This window comes from Eublepharis macularius, chromosome 5 (genome assembly GCF_028583425.1).
Source record: "Eublepharis macularius isolate TG4126 chromosome 5, MPM_Emac_v1.0, whole genome shotgun sequence".
Lineage (NCBI taxonomy): Eukaryota > Metazoa > Chordata > Lepidosauria > Squamata > Eublepharidae > Eublepharis > Eublepharis macularius.
This window is the reverse complement of record NC_072794.1, coordinates 113,929,008-113,949,470: the sequence shown is the minus strand read 5'-3', so window position 1 is coordinate 113,949,470 and position 20,463 is coordinate 113,929,008. Positions and strand designations below refer to the sequence as shown.

Sequence of the window (20,463 nt, the reverse complement as noted above, 5' to 3'; positions counted from 1 at the left end):
AGAATCTTTTTGCAGGTTCATATTCATTGAAGTTCAGCTTTCTTTCTCTTGATGTGAAGTCTGGCAAAACTATGTCAAAGGATAAAGTTTTTGAAACGTGTGCCCCTTAAAATCTAGGACTTTGTATTCTATCCATTACTACCCATAAGAACATTGTAGATATGTGAAATTTTCTCTTCCTTGCTTATTTGGAAGATGGTCAGAATTTTTTAATATCCATCCTACTGTTTTCTGCTTCTCCTTCTATGAGCAGTAGATATTTAAGGAAGCCTTTACAGCAGGACTGAACAATCTGTGACCCACCAAGCTCAACACAACAGCTGTGTATTGTGGTTTGCTTGGTACCTGACAACATTCTGCTTTGAAGTCCTAAGCAAGCAGCAAAAAGCAGGCAGCTGCACCCCGAGGGGGGGAGGGGTCAAAACATGTAGAAGTATATGTTTTGTCTTGATGTCACAAGTTGGAATCTATGTTCACTCCTTAGATTTTCTCACAACTGAAATGCTAATTAACAGCTCAGACCTGACTGGCTCTTGAGTTGCCAGGCGATTCACTGAGTCCTGAAAAAGATGGCTTCTCAGCTCACCCAATTCCCCTGTTAGTTTTCTTCAACCAAGCTCTGACCATGATGCAAGTATGCCAGAGAGAAGCTGAAAGCAGCATGCTATTCATCACCTCAGGATGTCATTATGCCAAACCAGCAAGGCAGGAGAGAGGACTCACATTCTAACAGATGGGTGAGATACGCAACAATGGATGCCAAACAGAGATGCCTAGGTAGCTAGATAAGCAGATTTTATTATATAGCAACAGAAACATATGACTTGTGCAGCTGAAATATATAAAACGTGCTTGTGTATATGCTACAAATCCAATAGTCACTCACGTGGCTTTGTTGTGATAAAACTGGTGGGGGCACTGGCTGGCCCAGTCCCTGCCCTGTTGTAAGCTCTGACTGCCACATGGTACTTTGTGTCGGGGTTGAGGTCTGTTACATGTGCTGACTTGTCAAGGCCCGCTGTCCTCACTCTGTCAGCAGCCTCCTCTTTGTCGCCATGTTTCCAGTACCGGATCTGAAGCCAAGAAAACAAAGGCACTTGAGTTCCTCAGGGACTGCAATATTTCATTAGTTAACATTAAACCATTTCTTCTGGAATGGCCATCTTGGATGTTCTACAAGAGAGGATTTTTTCTCTGTGTTATAAAGCTAACCAGACTGAGCTGGGATAGGGAATCACAGCCCATCAAGCAGTTAGGAGGGACTATTTCAATCATACCTCCCCAACCCTTCTTTGCGAAGAGAATGCACATGAGCTTAGCTTAAGTATTATTCCAATTCTAGTCCTTCCTATTACTTACCTCATAGCCCAAAAGAATTCCATTCATGTCACTCTGCTCCACAGGCTCCCATGAAACATCCATTTCTGTGGCCATAACTCCCGTGACGGTAATGTTAGATGGAGCCACTCTTGGTTCTGCCATATTACAATAACAGTACTTTACTTAAATAGCCTCTAATTGCAGATGAAGCTTATCCAACTTCAAAATATCTATGAGAGAAGAATCAGTAGCCAGACATTTGGTCTATCACTGAGGAATGACAGGAAATATCCCCTAATAATGATATTGATTAGCTTCATTAGGTGCTCTATGGAGAATGAAAAACAGCTGAGCCTTAACAATACTTGGAAATAAGCCATCCTTATAACATACACCTACCTTCTTCTGCAGAGTGTACAACAGCCACCAAGCTCTCTGGCCCATCTCCTTTTCTGTTGAAGGCCCTGATCTTCACTTCAAAGGGTGTATAAGGCGCGACACTCTCATTGCGATAAACATAGTGCAGTGATTCTGCATGAGGCACTTTTACTTTCTTCCAAGTCTGGATGCCTTGTTTTCGGAAAGACAGGATGTATCCAAAACCATCTCCATTCTGGTACTCCCGGTGCATTGGCTGAGATACACATTGAGACCAAAACTAAAGTCCTCAACCTTGGTCTGGGTTCAGATTTTGTACTCAAAACACATGCTACAGACTTATGTCTACAACATACAACTAGTGAAAATCAACAAGAAGGCAACAGGGACTAAAATGTCAGCAATAGCACAGTTTGAAATTTAGTGTATATCAATTTAGGCCCCCAGTGTAGACAAATATTATTTATATGGCAAAAAACTCCCAATTATTCTTCAGACTTTGTAATAGATGCAATTATTGGTATACACATACTCTGATCTATATCATCACCACCTTCATTGCATTAACTAAATTCATCCCACCTGTTGGCAGATTTAGAGCCAGAAAACACATGGCTGTCAATGGCAAGATATCCCTGCCTTATCTGTAACATTCAGAAGTCCTCGTTGTGGAGTGCTCAGCTGCCATGTTTGGAATCTCCAGGCCCCTGAATCATCTATAGAAGTGGACATGAAAACACAGAACACTGGCAGCCAAACTTCATGGGGCAGGCATTTCCAAATGCAATGAGATGGGGAAATATCACTTCCCACGGAGAATCTCTTTTTAGGGCTGTAACCAGAATGTGTGCTCCAGCCTCAAACATAAGGGCACTTTCCTGTAAGTCCCATAAGCCCCAGACACTTACTTTGAGTTATTTGCATAGACTTTCTCCCCAAGTACTCAATCAGAATACTATCATCCTTATTTTCTACAGCGTATATGTATGTGTGTGTGGGGGGGGGGGTACATACATACACCTAACTGTATCTTATATACTAATAGCCAAGTGGCAAAGATCTGCAGATACTTAAATCCAGAGATTGGTGCCATGAATGAACAAGACAGAACTTCCTACACACCTGAAAAAATGCCCCAGGTTGCAGAAAAATCTGAAATCTAAAAAAAACACATAAAAATGATAAAAGGATCACCTCTAGCTTTAACCAGATGCCCTCAGGGTTGTTGCTAGGCAACCACAACAGTTTTGTTAGTACTCGAGGACTTGTTTTTTGTCATTAAATGTGTGTGCGTGGGTGGGGTCTTTCCAGGGCTGTTTTGGCCTTTGAGGAAAGATTCACTGAGGCCAGGCCCAGAAGCAACCACCAGGCCACTTGATATCACATAACTTGCATGACTCACCCAGGCCTGGCTACTTTCTACTGCACAACAGCAGCCCCCCCTCCATCAAGCCAGTGTAGTGATTAGAGTTTCAGAACAAGATGTGGGAGATCCAGGTTTGAATCACCACTCTGCTATGGAAGCTCACTGGGAGACTCTGATCCAGTCACACGCAGCTTAGCCTACCTCTCAGGATGTTTGTGAGGATAATTGGAGGCAAAGAGAATGATGTAACCTGCTTTTTGTCCCCATTGTGCGGAAAGGCAGTATATAAATAAAGTAAATTAATCAATATGAGGGCAGATGAAGATGGGGGGGGCAGACAAAAGGTAAGTTTTTTAGTAGGTTTGAAGGAGAGAAGGATGTAGGGAAGGGTGAGCATATGAAGGCTGCCTGGAGGAGGGAAAGAAGAAATAGTGAGGGAAAAGGGAGAGAGGGAAAAATGAGGTACTCACCACAAGTCCTTCCAAGTTCTCTGTCATGCAGCTGGCCTTGGCTCAGCCAGCACCACACAACTGGGCCATAGAGGAGAGGGTGCTGGGTGGGAGGGGGAAAAGGTGAAGATGGGGGCAGAAAAGGGTGGATGGTAAGGGGAGAAGGAAGCAGGAAAGGGGGAGGAAGCTATGAGGGGCAAGTAAGGGAAAGAGGACATGCTGAGGGTGGGAAAAATGAGATGCTCCCTGCAAATTCTTGGGGGCTCCCATGTGTTATCTTATAGGTAGGAAATCATTGATTTAGGTCATACAGCTACCGTTAAAATGCTATTAAAGATCCACGTTAACTTGAATGTGTTTATTTCCATAAACTGACACTATATAGAGTTTACAGAGAAACAATTTGGTGTAGTGGTTAAGAGTGCGGGACTCTAATCTGGAGAGCTGGGTTTGATTCCCCACTCCTCCACGTGAAGCCAGCGGGGTGACCTTGGGCTAATCATGGCTCTCTCGAGTTCTCTCAGCCCCACCCACCTCACAGGGTGTTTTGTTGTGGGGATAATAATGACATACTTTGTAAACCGCTCTGAGTGGGCATTAAGTTGTCCTGAAGGGCAGTATATAAATCAAATGTTGTTGTTGTTATTAAAGTGATTTGCTGAATGCAACATAAAGAAATGCAGCCACCCTAATCACATTTTTAACTAATAGACTAATGTTGCTTCAAACATAAGTCTGCTGTAGCTGGTAGGTGATTGACACAACACACTGAAGATAAGCTAGGCTAGTCTGGTCAGTGCCAGTTTTGCTGAGTGAGTTGTCTTGAATTTCACAGTGGAGGGAAGACCAGATATAAATGCAACAAATTTATAAGGGGGTTCATGAATGACTTTCTCCCTCTCCTCCCATTCCTACAAGATGTACAATCAGCATCTCATTACCCACAAACTTAGACCCATTAGTAATGAAAACAGCCTCTTTTGCATGGTTTGTGGCTAGCTTACCGTCCAGTTGATGATGAGTTCCCCAGGTGCTCCCCCTCCTCCACTGAGCCCGGATGGTGCAACTGTAGGGGCTGTTTTATTCCCCGATAAGAGACCAAATACGAGTTAAATTAGAAAACATAAGCCAAGCAATCTGGAGACAAAACCCACCATGTAATAAAAAAAGGCAGCAGCCATGTCCTAAAGAAGATTGAATTGCAGCTCAATAGTAAAACTTTGTTTCAAATAGAATGTTCAATTGATCCTGTAAACTGATTTTGTATATCATGAGTACATTTTTAAACTGCTGAAAAGATCTCTGTTTGGGATGGCTAAAGCAAGCACATAGTATAAACACGGAGCCAGCATAATTAATTTTAAATATGTCAGAGAAGTTATAAATAGGCGTGTGCAAAGGCACTCTGTTTCGTGTTTCTTGTTTCGGGTTTACCCGAAACAAGAATCTGTTTCGGAAACAGCAAAACCCGAAACAGCTAGCCATTTCGGGTTTAGCATTTCGGGTTTGTTTCGGGTTGTTTTGGGTTTCTTTCGGGTTTTTTCAATGGGAAAATGCCTCCGTCTTCCCGGACGCCTGGGGGAGGCATTTTCCCATTGAATCAAGCCAAAATTGGTGGGGACCTTCCTCTAACTCGTCTCTAACAACCCCCCAAGTTTCAGACCGATTGGACTTTGGGGGGCCATGTTATGGCCCCCCAAACCAGGCCCCCCTATCCTCGCATAAGAAAGGGAAGGGTGAGCATATTGTTAGCTTGCTGCTGCTCATCTTCTTCTTCATTATTTCCTATGGGGAAAAAATGAAGAGGCAGGCTTCCTTTGCCAGGGGTGGCATTTTGCATGCAAAATGCCCCCCAACCCTCTGGGGCCCTTCTCCCACCTTTCCTCCCACCCCCCACCAAGGCTCAGCCTGCTCCCACTTGGGGGGGCATTTCATGGCCTCCACAAGTAGGTGCTCTTTTCTCTACTACTTACAGCTGGGGGAGGCTTGTCTTGCCAGGGGTGGCATTTTGCATGCAAAATGCCCCCCTACCCTCAGGGGCCCTTCTCCCACCTCTACTCCCACCCCCCACCAAGGCTCAGCCTGCTCCCACTTGGGGGGGGGCATTTCATGGCCTCCCCAAGTAGGTGCTCTCAGCCCCCAAAGTCCACCTCTTACAGCCCCACACAAACCCAATTCCCCCCCAGCTGCCACACACAGACCCAAATCCCCACATTAGCCCCTCACAGACCCAAATCCATCCCCAGCTGCCCCACACCCATAACCCCAGGAACAGGCTGGCAAAGGCCAGCCCTCTCCCTTTGTTCCCTATGCTGGGAACTTCTAAACTCTCTTTCCCTGGGCAATTCTGCACAGCCCAGGGGTGCTACAATGGTGGGCACACTTCTGAGTGCCAGCTGGTCCCTGTGAAAGAGCACCTGAACCACAGACACCCTCCCTCAAATTCCCCCAACACCTACAGAGATGGCTGGCCAGCCAGCCCCATTGTTCCCTATGATGGGAACCAACAAAGAATAAAACACGAACAACACAAAATAAAGTTTTTTAAAAATTATTTTCTCCCTTTCAAAGTACAAGTAGGCAAAGCATTATGACACATTACACCAGCAGTCCCCCACACAGAAAAATAACACAACCCACTTAACATCAGAGAATCACAAAAGCACAATTCCTGTCAAAAACACTTTATTTCTTGAACAGCTTTAGGTTACACAGCAGGGGGGCACACCAAAGGGCATTCCAGCATTCCAAAAATAACACAACTCACTTAACATCAGAGAATCACAAAAACACAATTCCTGTCAAAAACACTTTATTTCTTGAACAGCTTTAGGATACACAGCAGGGGGGCACACCAAAGGGCATGGCAGCGGTATCTTACACAAAAATAACACAACTCACTTAACATCAGAGAATCACAAAAGCACAATTCCTTTCAAAAACACTTTATTTCTTGAACAGCTTTAGGTTACAGAGTAGGAGGGCACAACAGGGCATGATAGCAGTGTACTACACAAAATAATACAACCCACTTCACCGTTTTTGACAGCAATTGTGTTTGGGTGATTCTCTGATGTGAAGTGAGTTGTGTTATTTTTGTGTAAGATACTGCTGCCATGCCCTTTGGTGTGCCCCCCTGCTGTGTAACCTAAAGCTGTTCAAGAAATAAAGTGTTTTTGACAGGAATTGTGCTTTTGTGATTCTCTGATGTTAAGTGAGTTGTGTTATTTTTGTGTAAGATACCGCTGCCATGCCCTTTGGTGTGCCCCCCTGCTGTGTATCCTAAAGCTGTTCAAGAAATAAAGTGTTTTTGACAGGAATTGTGATTTTGTGATTCTCTGATGTTAAGTGAGTTGTGTTATTTTTGGAATGCTGGAATGCCCTTTGGTGTGCCCCCCTGCTGTGTAACCTAAAGCTGTTCAAGAAATAAAGTGTTTTTGACAGGAATTGTGCTTTTGTGATTCTCTGATGTTAAGTGAGTTGTGTTATTTTTCTGTGTGGGGGACTGCTGGTGTAATGTGTCATAATGCTTTGCCTACTTGTACTTTGAAAGGGAGAAAATAATTTTTAAAAAACTTTATTTTGTGTTCGTGTTTTATTCTTTGTTGTGCAGTTGGTTCCCATCATAGGGAACAATGGGGCTGGCTGGCCAGCCATCTCTGTAGGTGTTGGGGGAATTTGAGGGAGGGTGTCTGTGGTTCAGGTGCTCTTTCACAGGGACCAGCTGGCACTCAGAAGTGTGCCCACCATTGTGGCATCCCTGGGCTGTGCAGAATTGCCCAGGGAAAGAGAGTTTAGAAGTTCCCAGCATAGGGAACAAAGGGAGAGGGCTGGCCTTTGCCAGCCTGTTCCTGGGGTTATGGGTGTGGGGCTGCTGGGGGTGAATTTGGGTCTGTGAGGGGCTAATGTGGGGATTTGGGTCTGAGTGTGGCAGCTGGGGGGGGGGAATTGGGTTTGTGTGGGGCTGTAGGGGGTGGACTTTGGGGGCTGAGAGCACCTACTTGGGGAGGCCATGAAATGCCCCCCCAAGTGGGAGCAGGCTGAGCCTTGGTGGGGGGTGGGAGTAGAGGTGGGAGAAGGGCCCCTGAGGGTAGGGGGGCATTTTGCATGCAAAATGCCACCCCTGGCAAGACAAGCCTCCCCCAGCTGTAGTAGAGAAAAGAGCACCTACTTGGGGAGGCCATGAAATGCCCCCCCAAGTGGGAGCAGGCTGAGCCTTGGTGGGGGGTGGGAGGAAAGGTGGGAGAAGGGCCCCAGAGGGTTGGGGGGCATTTTGCATGCAAAATGCCACCCCTGGCAAAGGAAGCCTGCCTCTTCATTTTTTCCCCATAGGAAATAATGAAGAAGAAGATGAGCAGCAGCAAGCTAACAATATGCTCACCCTTCCCTTTCTTATGCGAGGATAGGGGGACCTGGTTTGGGGGGCCATAACATGGCCCCCCAAAGTCCAATCGGTCTGAAACCTGGGGGGTTGTTAGAGAGGAGTTAGAGGAAGGTCCCCACCAATTTTGGCTTGATTCGGTGGGAAAATGCCTCCCCCAGGCGTTCGGGAAGACGGAGGCATTTTCCCATTGAAAAACCCGAAACAACCCGAAACAACCCGAAACGTTTCGGGTTATGTTGTTTCGGATAACCCGAAACGTTTCGGGTTTCCCAAAACATTTCGGATAACCCGAAACAACCCGAAACAAGTTTGTTTCAGGTTTCTTTCGGGTTTCAGAAACCCGAATTGCACACCCCTAGTTATAAAGGTAAAGGCAGTCCCCTGTGCAAGCACCTAGTCATTACTGACCCATGGGGGGATGTCGCATCACGACTTTTTCTTGGCAGACTTTTTATGGGGTGGTTTGCCATTGCCTTCCCCAGTCATCTACACTTTACCCCCAGGAAACTGGGTACTCATTTTACCAACCTCGGAAGGATGGAAGGCTGAGTCAACCTTGAGCCGGGTATTTGAACCCAGCTTCCGTCAGGATTGAACTCTGGTCATGAGCAGAGCTTGGGCTGCAGTACTGCAGCTTACCATTCTGCACTACGGGACTCCTTCAGAGAAGTTATAGTCCTAAAAAAAATACAAAGGTCATGTACACTTATAAGCACATTTGACTGTGACATCTACTGCTTTGTGAGTCAAGGTTCTGTCCTGCAGCTGCTGCCAGGTGTCATCTTTTCAGCAAATACATGTACTCACCAGCTTCTTTGGTGCGGATCTTGGTAGATGGTACACTAGGTTCTCCAGTACCAAGGATGTTGCTGGCCAGGACTCGGAATTCATAATCCATCCATGGTATTAGGTTGACCACTTGGGCCATCTCTGCATTACCTTCAATATTTGCAGGATCTATAACCCAAAAGCACAAGAATAGAACAAATAGAGCAAGCAGCTCCACAAGAAGAGAAGTGAAGCCTCACAGTGAAGCACACAAAGTGTGGGCCACTGCCCTCAAGACACTTACTGGTGCGCATTTGCTTCCAGTTGAAAAAGAGTGGAGTGCGGGCCTGGATGACATATTTGGCAATAGGACTGTGGTTATCAAAACCTCGACTCCAGCTCAGTTGCACAGTGGTGTCTTTTATGTCCCTCACCACCAAACCTCCAGGAGGCCCTGGCGGACCTACCAGAAAGAGAGAATGACAATAACAAAAATAGCAACATCTCATTGAAGTTGTGAATTATTAATGCAAAGTTTAACATCTAGATTCACATGTGGACTTGTCAGCTGTATCTGAATTCTGTAAATCTCTATTTCTGCTTTTTTGTCTTTAAGGTAGCACTGAGGATGAATCTATTCTTGCTATTTAAGCAAGAATACCAGAGTACACTGAATAATTCTGGGCTAGTACATTTCAGGTTTTATGGGACTCAAAACTCACCTGCCTACTAATATTCAGTATACCAGGAATCTCTTGCCCTTCTTCACTTTAGGCAAGCTTTTATTCTGGATAGAGTTTTTCTAATTGTCAAACAGAATTCTAGCTCTTGTGCTGGGGGATTCTAAATTAGTTGGAGTTTTAAATTTTAAAAAAATCTGTCTAAACGATACATTCTGTTTCACTGGGGAGTTTTCAGACCATTAAAAGAACAACTGCATAAATCTTTACATCCTGAACCATGAAGTCACCTAAATCAATATTTGACAATCTGCAGTATAAAAATCTACAAGATATAACTCTTGAAAGAACATGAGACAGCTCTTTAACACTGGCATTTTTCAACATCTGAGAGGTAACAATCTCCTCCAAATCTGAATTATCTTCAATTTGTGGCAAAAGGGTGGCCACTTTTGAGGCAATTTTATCTGATATTAGGCAGCCTTACTGAAATTTAATAAAGACATGGTAAAGCATATGCCCCAAGTTTATGGGTAAGGAAAAGAAAACTATTTTCAGGTTGTAAAAAACACAAAACGTTCCCTCTCTCTTATTTTTATTCTATACACAGTATATAAATGTACACAATTATATGTAATGCTGTTCCTGAGTGCGTGTACCCTCTAGCTAGAAAGCACTTGCTTATAGATGGCACCAACTTTATTATGAACATATTCCTAAAAGAACCAGTTTGCATATGAAATATACTTTCCACTTGGAAGCTGTCAGGGAAATACAGTGGCCCTGAAAATACAAAGGTTGGACGTCCTTAACACAAAAGGAGCAGGAGCATGATTATAAGAGGCAACTTTTGTGGCCGTTCTATTCCCTACAAGCAGCAAAAAGGGAAAATTACCTCTTACAACCAGCTTGGCTGACTCAGAAGCACTATCCACCACTGTCTGGGCTGTACATGTATAGCGGCCAGCATGTTTCAGTTGAGCATTCAAGATCATGAGGTCTCCAATACTCTCTTTCTATGAATAGGAGACAGAATCCAACAGGCACAATGTTAAAACCAAGTTAGGAATAATAAAACTCATGGGATTAAATGAGTAGTGGTAGGCAGTAGGAGTCAGGGCTGTATCTGCAGTGTTTTGGAGGCTGGTAAATGATCATATACAGCAAAGAGCAAATGATACCCAACAAAAGAAAAATCTTTGGGTCTTCACTGTGACTAGTTTTTTGGAGATCATACGCTATCAGTGTGCAATCTGCAGTACTCACAGTACTTGCTCGCTTGAAATGGCCTTCAGACTTGGTGAAATCAATAGGAAAGTCATCCAGGCTCCAAGTAAAGGTGAGGTCCATTGTTGGGTCATGAGAAGCATGGCACTGAAGGGAAATGTTCTCTCCTACATTGATATCAGCACTGGATGGTGCCAAAGTGATTTTGGTTGCATCTGCAGAGAATCATGAAATAGAGGTATTATTTCTAGAGGGTGTTCGGGTACATCAGAGTCCATAGCTCTCTAAGCCTAACCTACCTTATGGGTTGTTGTGAGGATAAAAGAGAGAACCATGTATGCCACCCTGAGGTGGGAGGAAGGGCAGGATAAAAATGTGACACAAAGTTATAAGTATTTCTGCTTGGAAAGAGATGAACTACAAAGACCTCTAGAAATAGATTTGCAAGTTATTTTTTATAAGATAGAAACAGAGAGAGAGAGAATGACGTAGTTCTGAAGATAAGATCAAGGAGATCTGGGTTGAAATCTGCACTCAGCCATAAAAAGCTCACAGGGTGACTGCAGGACAGTCATTTTCTCTCAGCTTAATCTACCTCACAGGTTTCAGGTAAGGATGAAATGGAAAAAGGAGCAAGATTCGGGTCTAGTAGTGCATTAAAGCCCAACTAGATTTCCAGGGTATGGGCATTCAGGAGTCAAAGCTCCCTCTAGAAATCTCATACCCTGGCGATCTAGTTGGTCTTTAAAGGTGCTACTGGACCCAAATCTTGCTCTTCTACCGCAGACCAACATGTCTACCCACCAGAATCCAGAAACTATCTTCATGGAGAAAAGGAGAACCCCTTAAGTCACCCTGATAGACAAACACAGAGATGGATAAAGTCAGAAAGGTCCAAACACCTCTGTTACAATTTCTCCACATCCAAACAGCTAGTGAGAAGGATGACAATGGTGCCAGCCTAAGGAACTTAATCCATGTAAGTTCCGTAGAGTGCTTAAGTGGCAAAACAGAACAGAATGTTTCTTTTAATTATTTCAGTAACAAAGTGACAATTCTCCTGTGAAAGAGCTTCAAAAGGGAGACAAAACAGATTCGGTTTCATTTTCCCGGCCATGTCGGACGCTCCTCTCCGCAGGTCCGGGAGGAAGCGCCCAAGCAGCCTGACCGGGTGGTTGGCCTGCGAGGGTTAACCCCCAGGACTCCCAGTGAGGGGGTCAGGGTCCGGAGCACTGCGGGAAGAGCCCCCTGAAGTCGATGAAGGGGGTAAATTGCCCATTTGCTCCTACGGAGGCCGGCAGACTTGCGCAGCACATCACGTGCTGCCGGGCCATGGAGAACGGCAACAAGCAGATTTAAGGTGAAAACCTGAAAGTAAGCAAATCCCTTCTGTTATTCTAAGCGTATGCGAAGGATTGGTGGGAGTTGAAGCTAAGAAGGTTCGGATATCTTGCCCTTCATTGAGTTTTGGAACTTAGTTGGTGGACTCCCCCCCCCCACCCTAAGATGGCGACGAAAAAGCAGAGCCCGGCTCTGGGCAAATCTGTTTCGGCTGCTTTGCAGGGGAAAGGAGAGTCTGTTGAAGAGGTGGTTAAGCGGTCGGTCATTGAAGCTATGAAGCCCTTTGTTGATAAGCTAAATGAAATCGGTCAAAGGGTTGGTTCAGTTGAAAACGAGGTGAAAACCATTAAAGACGTAGCGTCTGTGGCAGAGCAGTCTGCTCGGGAAAACGCAGTACTCATGAAAGCAACAAACAAAGAAGTAAAGCTTTTGGAGAATCAATTGATAGGGTTACAAGTGGATCGTGCACAGACGGTTTTGCATCTTCAGAATGTGAAGGAGGAGGAGAGTGAAAACTTAAAGGACTTAGTGTCGGAACTTTTGGTGTTATTCGCAAAGGCAACTAAAGAAGAGTTAAAAAGCGATATTCTGGAAGTCCGCCGGACATCTTCAAAAATATGCAATGAAGCGTCAGCTGCCTCGCGAGATTATTATTGATTTTTCATCTAAGAAGACTCGGGACACCATCTTATATAATTCATACAATGTGGACTTAGACTTTCTGGGTAACAAGGTTAAGATATTGAAGGACGTTCCATTTTTAGCTCAGAAAAGAAGATTCAAATATAAAAGATTTGCAGCTCTTCTGAGGAAGCGTGAAATAAAATACAAATGGTTATTTCCGGAAGGCATCTGGTTCAGTTATAAAGACCAAGCCTACAAGATAACATCGGAAGCACAGCTGAGGGACTTTGTGTTTAATCATCAAGAGTTTCAGCAAGGAGAAGATTTAGGATCTGAAGGGGGGAATGGGGAGGAGGTAGTGAGCACAGCTACTGTAGCTGTTCAGAGAGCTGCGACTGAGACGCGGGGGTGGGGGAGAAGATCTGATCCTGACTGTAGTTCATATTTTATAAGATCTACCAATCTAATAGCATATTAGAAAGTTTAACTTTAAATAATTGAAGGGAATGCAATAATTGAAGGGAATGCAATACCTGTAGATGTAGTGTGTGTTTTTTATATGTTGTTTCTTCCCTTTCCCCCTGTTCCCTTTTTCCCTTCTTTGTAGTTTTTGCGATTAGTAATTAAAAAATAAAAAATTTATAAACAAAAGGGAGACAAAACATGAGACGATTCCTCCATTATAGGTGTTAGCATAACATTATAGCTTAGCATAACTAGTGTCTCTGTAGTTTTCCTAATTTGATTTGAATTTTATATAATTACATTTCACTCTGTACTTTCTCCAATACCTGGTCCTACTTCTTTATTTCATCCTCCTACATAAAATGTCTGCATCATGAAGATTCACTCATTGCATCTGAAGAAATAGTCTCTAGTTATACTGGAATAAAATTTTGTTTTCTTTAAGGTGCTATAAGTTCTTTTTGCGGCAAGGTCAAAACTACCTCTCTGGGTTCATGTACTCTCCCTTTGCTGATTTTTTTAAAGCAAAAGTATTGACAAAATGTGTTACCCTTTCTATTTCAATGTTCAGCTCCACCAGAAAAACACCCTTACCTCGAACAGAGAGGATCCCCGTGCTGTTTGCTTTGCCCATGAAATTCTCAGCAAAGCAGGTGTATTTTCCCTCATCTGATTTGCTAATATTCCGAATGATTAAAGTGCCTTCTGGAGTAATAGTTATGCTGCAGAGGAGAAAGAGCCCACCAAAAGAAAAATAAAGATGGTACGGGCAAGCACAGATCACCAAGTCAAACTATTAGACGTGCAGAACCAAGAAACAGATTAATTATGCAACATGTAATGGGTAAAATCTAAAAAATAATGTATACACAAGAATTTTAGAGCTAAATTAGCAACAGGTGTAAGTTACTCTTGATCCCTGTTGAAATTTTTAACAGAAGACTTTCTCTATTCAGCAGGCCAGAACAGTGAATAGCAAAATCGTCACCAGAAAGAAATCTATTGGCTTAATGGTAACTAAATGCTAATATACAAAACTAGATGCTAACATATAGAACTAGAATATCCCCATAGATGAAAGGAACTTATTAGAAGGGTGCTGCGTGCTATTCTTCCAAGCTGCTTAACAATGATGTGATTGATGTTGCTGTTTCCATTGTACAAAGCCTTCAAGGTTTACTTTTTTATGGTTTCTCCACAAACCACTTAAGAGTAGACAATCTTATGCCAATTGTCTTGTGTACTGTGGAAGGCACTTCTTCACAGTTCAGGCTTTGTTTCTTGTTTCTCACAGACAACGTAGGCTGTATTTCCAAGATCTATTCCCATCCAAGAAGTGTAGTACCCTATAAAGTGAGTATAGAACTCCCATATGCCATCTTGAAACCAGTAGGTCATGTTTCCCCACTATACCTCTATTTGGATAAGACAGATATCTTGGTATCTTCTAAAGCAATTGATGGATTTACAGCAGAACCATATAAAAGGATACTGTCCCCGATGGATTAAGATTGTGTTCTTAAACATACATCCCTAGGAGCAAGCCGCACTGAGTGCAGTGGAATGCTCTTCCAAGAAAATACACACCAGATCAGGTGAAATAAACGTTAGATCCAGGCTAAGCAGAAACCTGCAGGGTAATCATGCCATGGAGAACAAATGATTGCAGATATTTACATCTAACAATGAACAAGTTTCTGGTACCTGGGACTATTGTTCAGAAGTTCAGTCCCTTTGGTCCACAGTATAATTGATTTTGGTGCAGATCTTGGTTGGCAATGGATGATGATTTCCCCACCTCGAGCTGCTGGTATCAGTCGCCTCACAGGGTTTAGGCGAAAATCTGGAGCAAGAGCTAAGAGGAAATGCATTTTAAAGAGATTTAACTAATTCTGGGTCATGGAAATTATAAAAGTTTCCAGTGGATTCTAGAATGGTGCAAAGGTTGCAATGGCATATTTCACAGTTTCTCTTAATCATGGCTTTCTGTTTACACTTGGACACAAATGCATTGTGTAAGTGTCCAAGTGTTATTACAACTGGAAACTCACCATTCTCCTGATGACTGAAGATCCAAGGCAGGTAACAATAAATATAACAACAACATTTAATTTACATATTGCCCTTCAGGACAATTTAATGCCATACGCAGAGCACTTGACAAAGTGTGTTATTATTATCCTCAGGACAATCACCCTGTGAGATGGATGTGGCTGAGAGAGTTCTGAGAGAGCTGTGACTAAACACCTGGTTTTCCAGATCAAAGTTTTGCTACTCTTAACCGCTACAACAAACTGGCTCTCATCTGCTTACACTGACATGGCCCATTGTTCAGTACACGGGAAACAAATCTGAATTCATAAATTGAATAACAATCCAATCCAATGCAGAATTACTCCTGTCAAAGCCCACTTAAATCAATGGGCTTCAACTGGCGTAACTGTTCATAGAACTGTATTTCTGTTCACTGTACTAGAAAAAGAAATGTGATCATGTTCTTCACCATGGATGCCAGCATTGGGAAATGTTCAGGAATTTGATTTTTGAATCCTGAAGAATCCTAAAATTAAATTCACAACATTGAAGAATCAAAGTATTAACCCCCAAACCTGTTTTGAAATGTTAAATTTAAAACAGCAACAAATAAAGCTTTGAATCTGTGTAGAAAGTTTGCAGGAAATCAATTCAAAATCAAAATCTGAAATCTAGGCAAGCTGCTGAACTTGAAATCTGACTCAGTTCTTTGATCTTATGACAAAGCAGCAGGCTCTTCAGAAGTTTCTCTGTGTTTGCTTGCTGGTTTCTACCATCCAAGACAAGGAGGCCACAGATAAGTCTTGTTCAGTCCCTTTAGGTTTGCATTTTATATTAGTACTAGATTCATACATACATACATAATCATGCTGTATCTAACTGATAGGTATACTTCAATCTTGGTTTCAATAATGCCTCAATATTTGTGAAGGACAAAGGGATATTTGAGTTAGGTTATGATTATGGTATTACCCAATAAGCAATTTTGATATCATAAGGCATCGTAATGCTAGTCAGTAAAGAGCATGTCCTGGAGGGTGTTATACTTTTTGCTTGTAACAAACTGTTTCTGACAGAATCAGCAAAGAGTCCAGACATTTAATTATACTCTCTACTCCTATTCGAAAAATAATTGGTGACTGAAGAGTCTCTACTTTCAGCTTCATCATGCACAGAACCTGCCTCCCCAAAGAGCTGTGCTGGTCCATGCTAGACTATTGTAACTTGTCCTACATGGGGCTTACCCTTAAAAACAATCTAAGAACTGCAGCTGATGTAAAATATGGCAACCTGTTTGTTGGTTAATGCTCGATTTAATAGACATATTACACCAGTCCCAAGAAAGTCATACTGGCAGCCAGTATATGTTCAAGGTTCAAACAGTTGATATCTCACTTTAAAAGCCTTTCTCGGCCTAGGTTCCATATAGCTGAAGGACTACCTCTTTCCACTACAGCATGCAGCATTCCTCTGATGAGGGCTTTTTGATGTCTCCAAGGGTGCTGTGAAATTTGCAACAACAAATTTGGCAGACAGACATATCATGTTCAACAGCCATAAACTCTTAGGAGCTGAGCCTTGCCACCAACCAACTCGAGCAGCTGCCAAACAGCTATGCAACTGCACAGTAGCTGCTCTAGTTCAGTTTCATTTCCATTTACCTTGCACTTTTGGACCTGCACAGTAGGTGAAAGTGATTCTCCCAGAGAGTCATAGATGATCAGCTCTGGCAATTAAATGACATTGCGGGGGGGGGGGGGGGAGGGTGTACTATGATTCCTGTTAAGTTGTGCAAAAATATGCCTGTGAGAAATAACCTTGGTGACAAAATTGATTTAAATGAACACCAAACAGTAAGACTTTTAAAAAATAGTGTTTTATTTATAATCATTGGCAGACTGATTTATTTGCTTACAGTTTATATCACTGGCTGCCAAACAACAATGACAGGTCTGTATGGGAGGGGGAATCTGGGGGAATCGTAAAGATGCATGGAAATGTGCATGTGTAGCACATTTCTGACTGTACTGTAATGTTTGAATATACAAAAAGTAATCCAACAAACAGTTTGAGCTGCTCATGAACAGTTGAACAACTTAGCGAAAAATCAGCTCCCTGCTCACAACTACTGAGCAGAATGTGAGCTGAACCGGCAGGTACTTTATAAATTGTATTTATAAATAAATATTTATTAATAAATACATTAATAAATTACGAACATTTAAGTTTGTTGAACCTTCTTGCTATGATTTTATAATTTATTTATTTAAAACTTTTATGTCTCAACTAAAAACTGGCTCCCAAAATGGCTAACATAATTAAAACACAATTACAATCACAATACTGAAAATAAACCATCACATTCAAAGCACACCAAATAGACATGAATGAAATGCAAACAAAATAGCAGCAGCAATAAAAACAGCAAACGAAAATGAAAAAAAATATATAGCCAATACACCTAAAAACCTGAGGGACTAAATAAAGTCTTTAAACTGGCATGTTGTTAATTGGTTCTTGTTGTTTTAAAAAAATTATTGAAAACGTTGAATAAAATATAATTAAAAAAAAAAAGGACACCAAATCCTTTTCAGGCAAACTTCTGTGGAGAGGACATTCCAAAACTTGGGTGCCACAACTGAAAAGGTGCTTGTCCCAACAGTTATTTGCCTCACCTTTGGAAAAGGAGGGAGGCACAGTAGCTCACGATCTTAGGGCATGGGCAGGAACATAATAGCTGCCATGGTGCATGAAATACAAGGCAACACTTGGGAGAATGTAAATTTTTAAATATGACTATCTACCATGAAGCAGTCTCAGATAAATCCATTGGCTTTTGCTAATGTCCCCCTCGTGCTGCAGATCTCTGACACCCAGCATTCTGGGAGAAAATTTTGGTTGCAGTGGAAGGAGGAATGGAAGGAAACCATACTCTGCAAATGGAAATCCCTCACTGGATCCAACCCTTTATTTATTTATTACATTTGTATGCTGCCTCTCCAGAGACTCACTCAAAGCCACTAACAACAGACACACAAAATACAACAATGAAAAATACAACGTAAAACAATATATCAGTGTTTCATTATGAAACATTCCACTGCATTTTTAATATGGAAATCTGCCAGTATTTAAGACAAGCTTCCCCCCCCCTCCCCCGATATTTCAGAGCCCAGAGCTAAAGCTCTTAACTTGAGAGTTTTTAATTGGAATTGGTGAGAGAATCTTTCACCTAAGTCATATTGACACTATCCAGACCTTACCTTGCACAGACAATTCAGCACTTGCATAAATAGTGCCATGTTTGTTGTCTCCTACACACTGGTACATCCCAGAGTCTTCCATTGTTAACTTTAAAATCCTCAAATCCCCACCATTCACTTCAATACGATTCTGTGCAGACAAGTAGATTTAGATGGTCAGGTTGCAACACGAAACATGAAATTCAAAACTCAGATACTGAGAGCTGTCACAGCAGAGACCTTTAAACCATCTTTCTCAGTAGTGTGACATTGTTAATATTCCATCATGTATGACATTTACTAGTTAAGCTTGCCATGCTCTGTGATATGCTCTATTTGGTGTTATTCACTCATGTGTCTGCATGCACATGTACTGAAACTGTGTGATGGCTCAAATACTGCAGAAAACTCTTAGGATGCCTGCTCACTTTGAAAAGTAGGTATTCAATAGTCTGGTTGTCAGAAGCCTGGAGAATGGCATGAGGGAAATTAATATGCCATCTGTCACTCCATGGAATATATGAAGGAAATATTTCTGTGCGGCTATCATGCCCCATGTTGCACAGTGTGCCACAGGTTATCCTCCAAATTAGTGAAACTATCTTTGTGGGGTTAGTGTAGTGACACCAGGGCTTTTGAATATAATTATGCAAGGTTCCCATCTTGGAATACGTTTGCTACATCTCTAAGAAAGTCATCCAACTTGTCATTACAGATACCAATTTATTTAAATTATGTAAATATAAATTCGATAATTAACTAGAAGTCTAGTTAAGATTTTTTTAAAATCCAGTGGATAATATGTCCCAGAATATAAAATAATGAAGCCTGACCTGGATAGCCCAGCAAGCCCAATCTCATCAAATCTTGGCTACTAAACAGGGTCAGTCTTGGTTAGTAATGGATGGGAGACCTCCAAGGAAGACCAGGGTTGCTATGCAGACACACGCAATGGCAAACCATCTCTGTTAATGTCTTGCCTTGGAAACCCAGCACTGGTCACCATAAGTCAGCTATGACTTGACAGTACCTTCCACCATCATAGTACGTACAACCTCACCCTAGCGTGGAAGATGGCTTCTTATCTTGAATCATGTACACATGCTGATCTGGCTACTTGGATCCATGCTATGGTAACATCAAGGCTTGACTATTGTAATGCTCTAGCTATTGACATCACATCTAAGTTAACTAGGAGGCTCCAATTAGTGCAAAATGCTGCAGCGCGATTGTTATCGGGAGCGAGCAGGAGTATGAACATCACTCCCATCCTACAGTGGTTCCACTGGCTACCCATCATTTACTGTGCTCAGTTCAAGGTATTAGTTATTACATATAAAGTTCTTCATGGCTTCAGTCCAGCATACCTACGGGATCGCCTCCCTCCCTATGTTCCTCCATGGCAGCTTCGCTCATCTGAACAGGATCTCCTGCAGATGCCAGGCTGCACACAGGTGAAGTCAGCAGCAGCCTGTACAAGGGCTTTGTGGTGGCCCCTATCCTGTGGAATAACCTGCCTGAGGAAGTCAGAAGAGCCCCCACTCTCCTGGCTTTCTGCAAATGATGCAAAACCGAACTATTCAAAAAGGCTTTTTACTCAAATGGGAGGGCTGTATTGTAGAGATGGGGTCTCAGATGCTTCACTAACGCGTTGGGGATCATAGACTTCATCACTATTTTTGCCTTATATATTATCTGCTGCTTTAAATATGTACTCCTATGTACAACCAGAACTCCATGTTGTCTAATGTTAGTCCTAGAACTGATTATGTTTAGCTCCAGTATTTTTTCTACTGTGTCTCGGATCCTTGCTAATGCTATGTCTTTAAACTTGTATATGTTTACCTTATGGTATTGTATTGAAATGTACTTGATACTGACTGTATCGACCTCATACTGTGTAATCCGCCTTGAGTCCCAGTGAGAAAGGCAGACTATAAATGACATAAATAAATAAATAAATAAATAAATAAATAAATGTGTTGCTGCATATCCTACTATGTAATTTCTGCATTGTTTAACATGTCATGTTAATACTTATGTTTTGTTTCATATTTTTGCAATCCTAATCCTATTACAATCTTACTGAATGTCCCAGCTGTTAATCATAGTGATTTACACTGTTATCAGCCTTGAGTCTCAGAGAGAAAAGCAGATTATAAATAATGTAAATTAAAAAAAACAC

The 20,463-nt window shown here is 42.3% G+C and overlaps 1 protein-coding gene across 1 annotated transcript in view; it reads right to left on the bottom strand.

Moving 5' to 3' along the window:
- Positions 1-20,463, bottom strand: part of CNTN2 (contactin 2) — a 43,220-nt gene that overhangs the window by 4,950 nt on the left and 17,807 nt on the right. The window contains exons 9-19 of the mRNA XM_054980217.1: positions 18,300-18,429; positions 14,707-14,857; positions 13,597-13,724; positions 10,612-10,787; positions 10,241-10,361; positions 8,970-9,128; positions 8,705-8,854; positions 4,518-4,588; positions 1,720-1,954; positions 1,360-1,475; positions 887-1,073 (exon numbers count right to left, since the gene is read on the bottom strand). Of these exons, the coding sequence (XP_054836192.1) occupies positions 887-1,073; positions 1,360-1,475; positions 1,720-1,954; positions 4,518-4,588; positions 8,705-8,854; positions 8,970-9,128; positions 10,241-10,361; positions 10,612-10,787; positions 13,597-13,724; positions 14,707-14,857; positions 18,300-18,429 (1,624 nt within the window). The remainder of the gene's footprint in view (positions 1-886; positions 1,074-1,359; positions 1,476-1,719; positions 1,955-4,517; positions 4,589-8,704; positions 8,855-8,969; positions 9,129-10,240; positions 10,362-10,611; positions 10,788-13,596; positions 13,725-14,706; positions 14,858-18,299; positions 18,430-20,463) is intronic.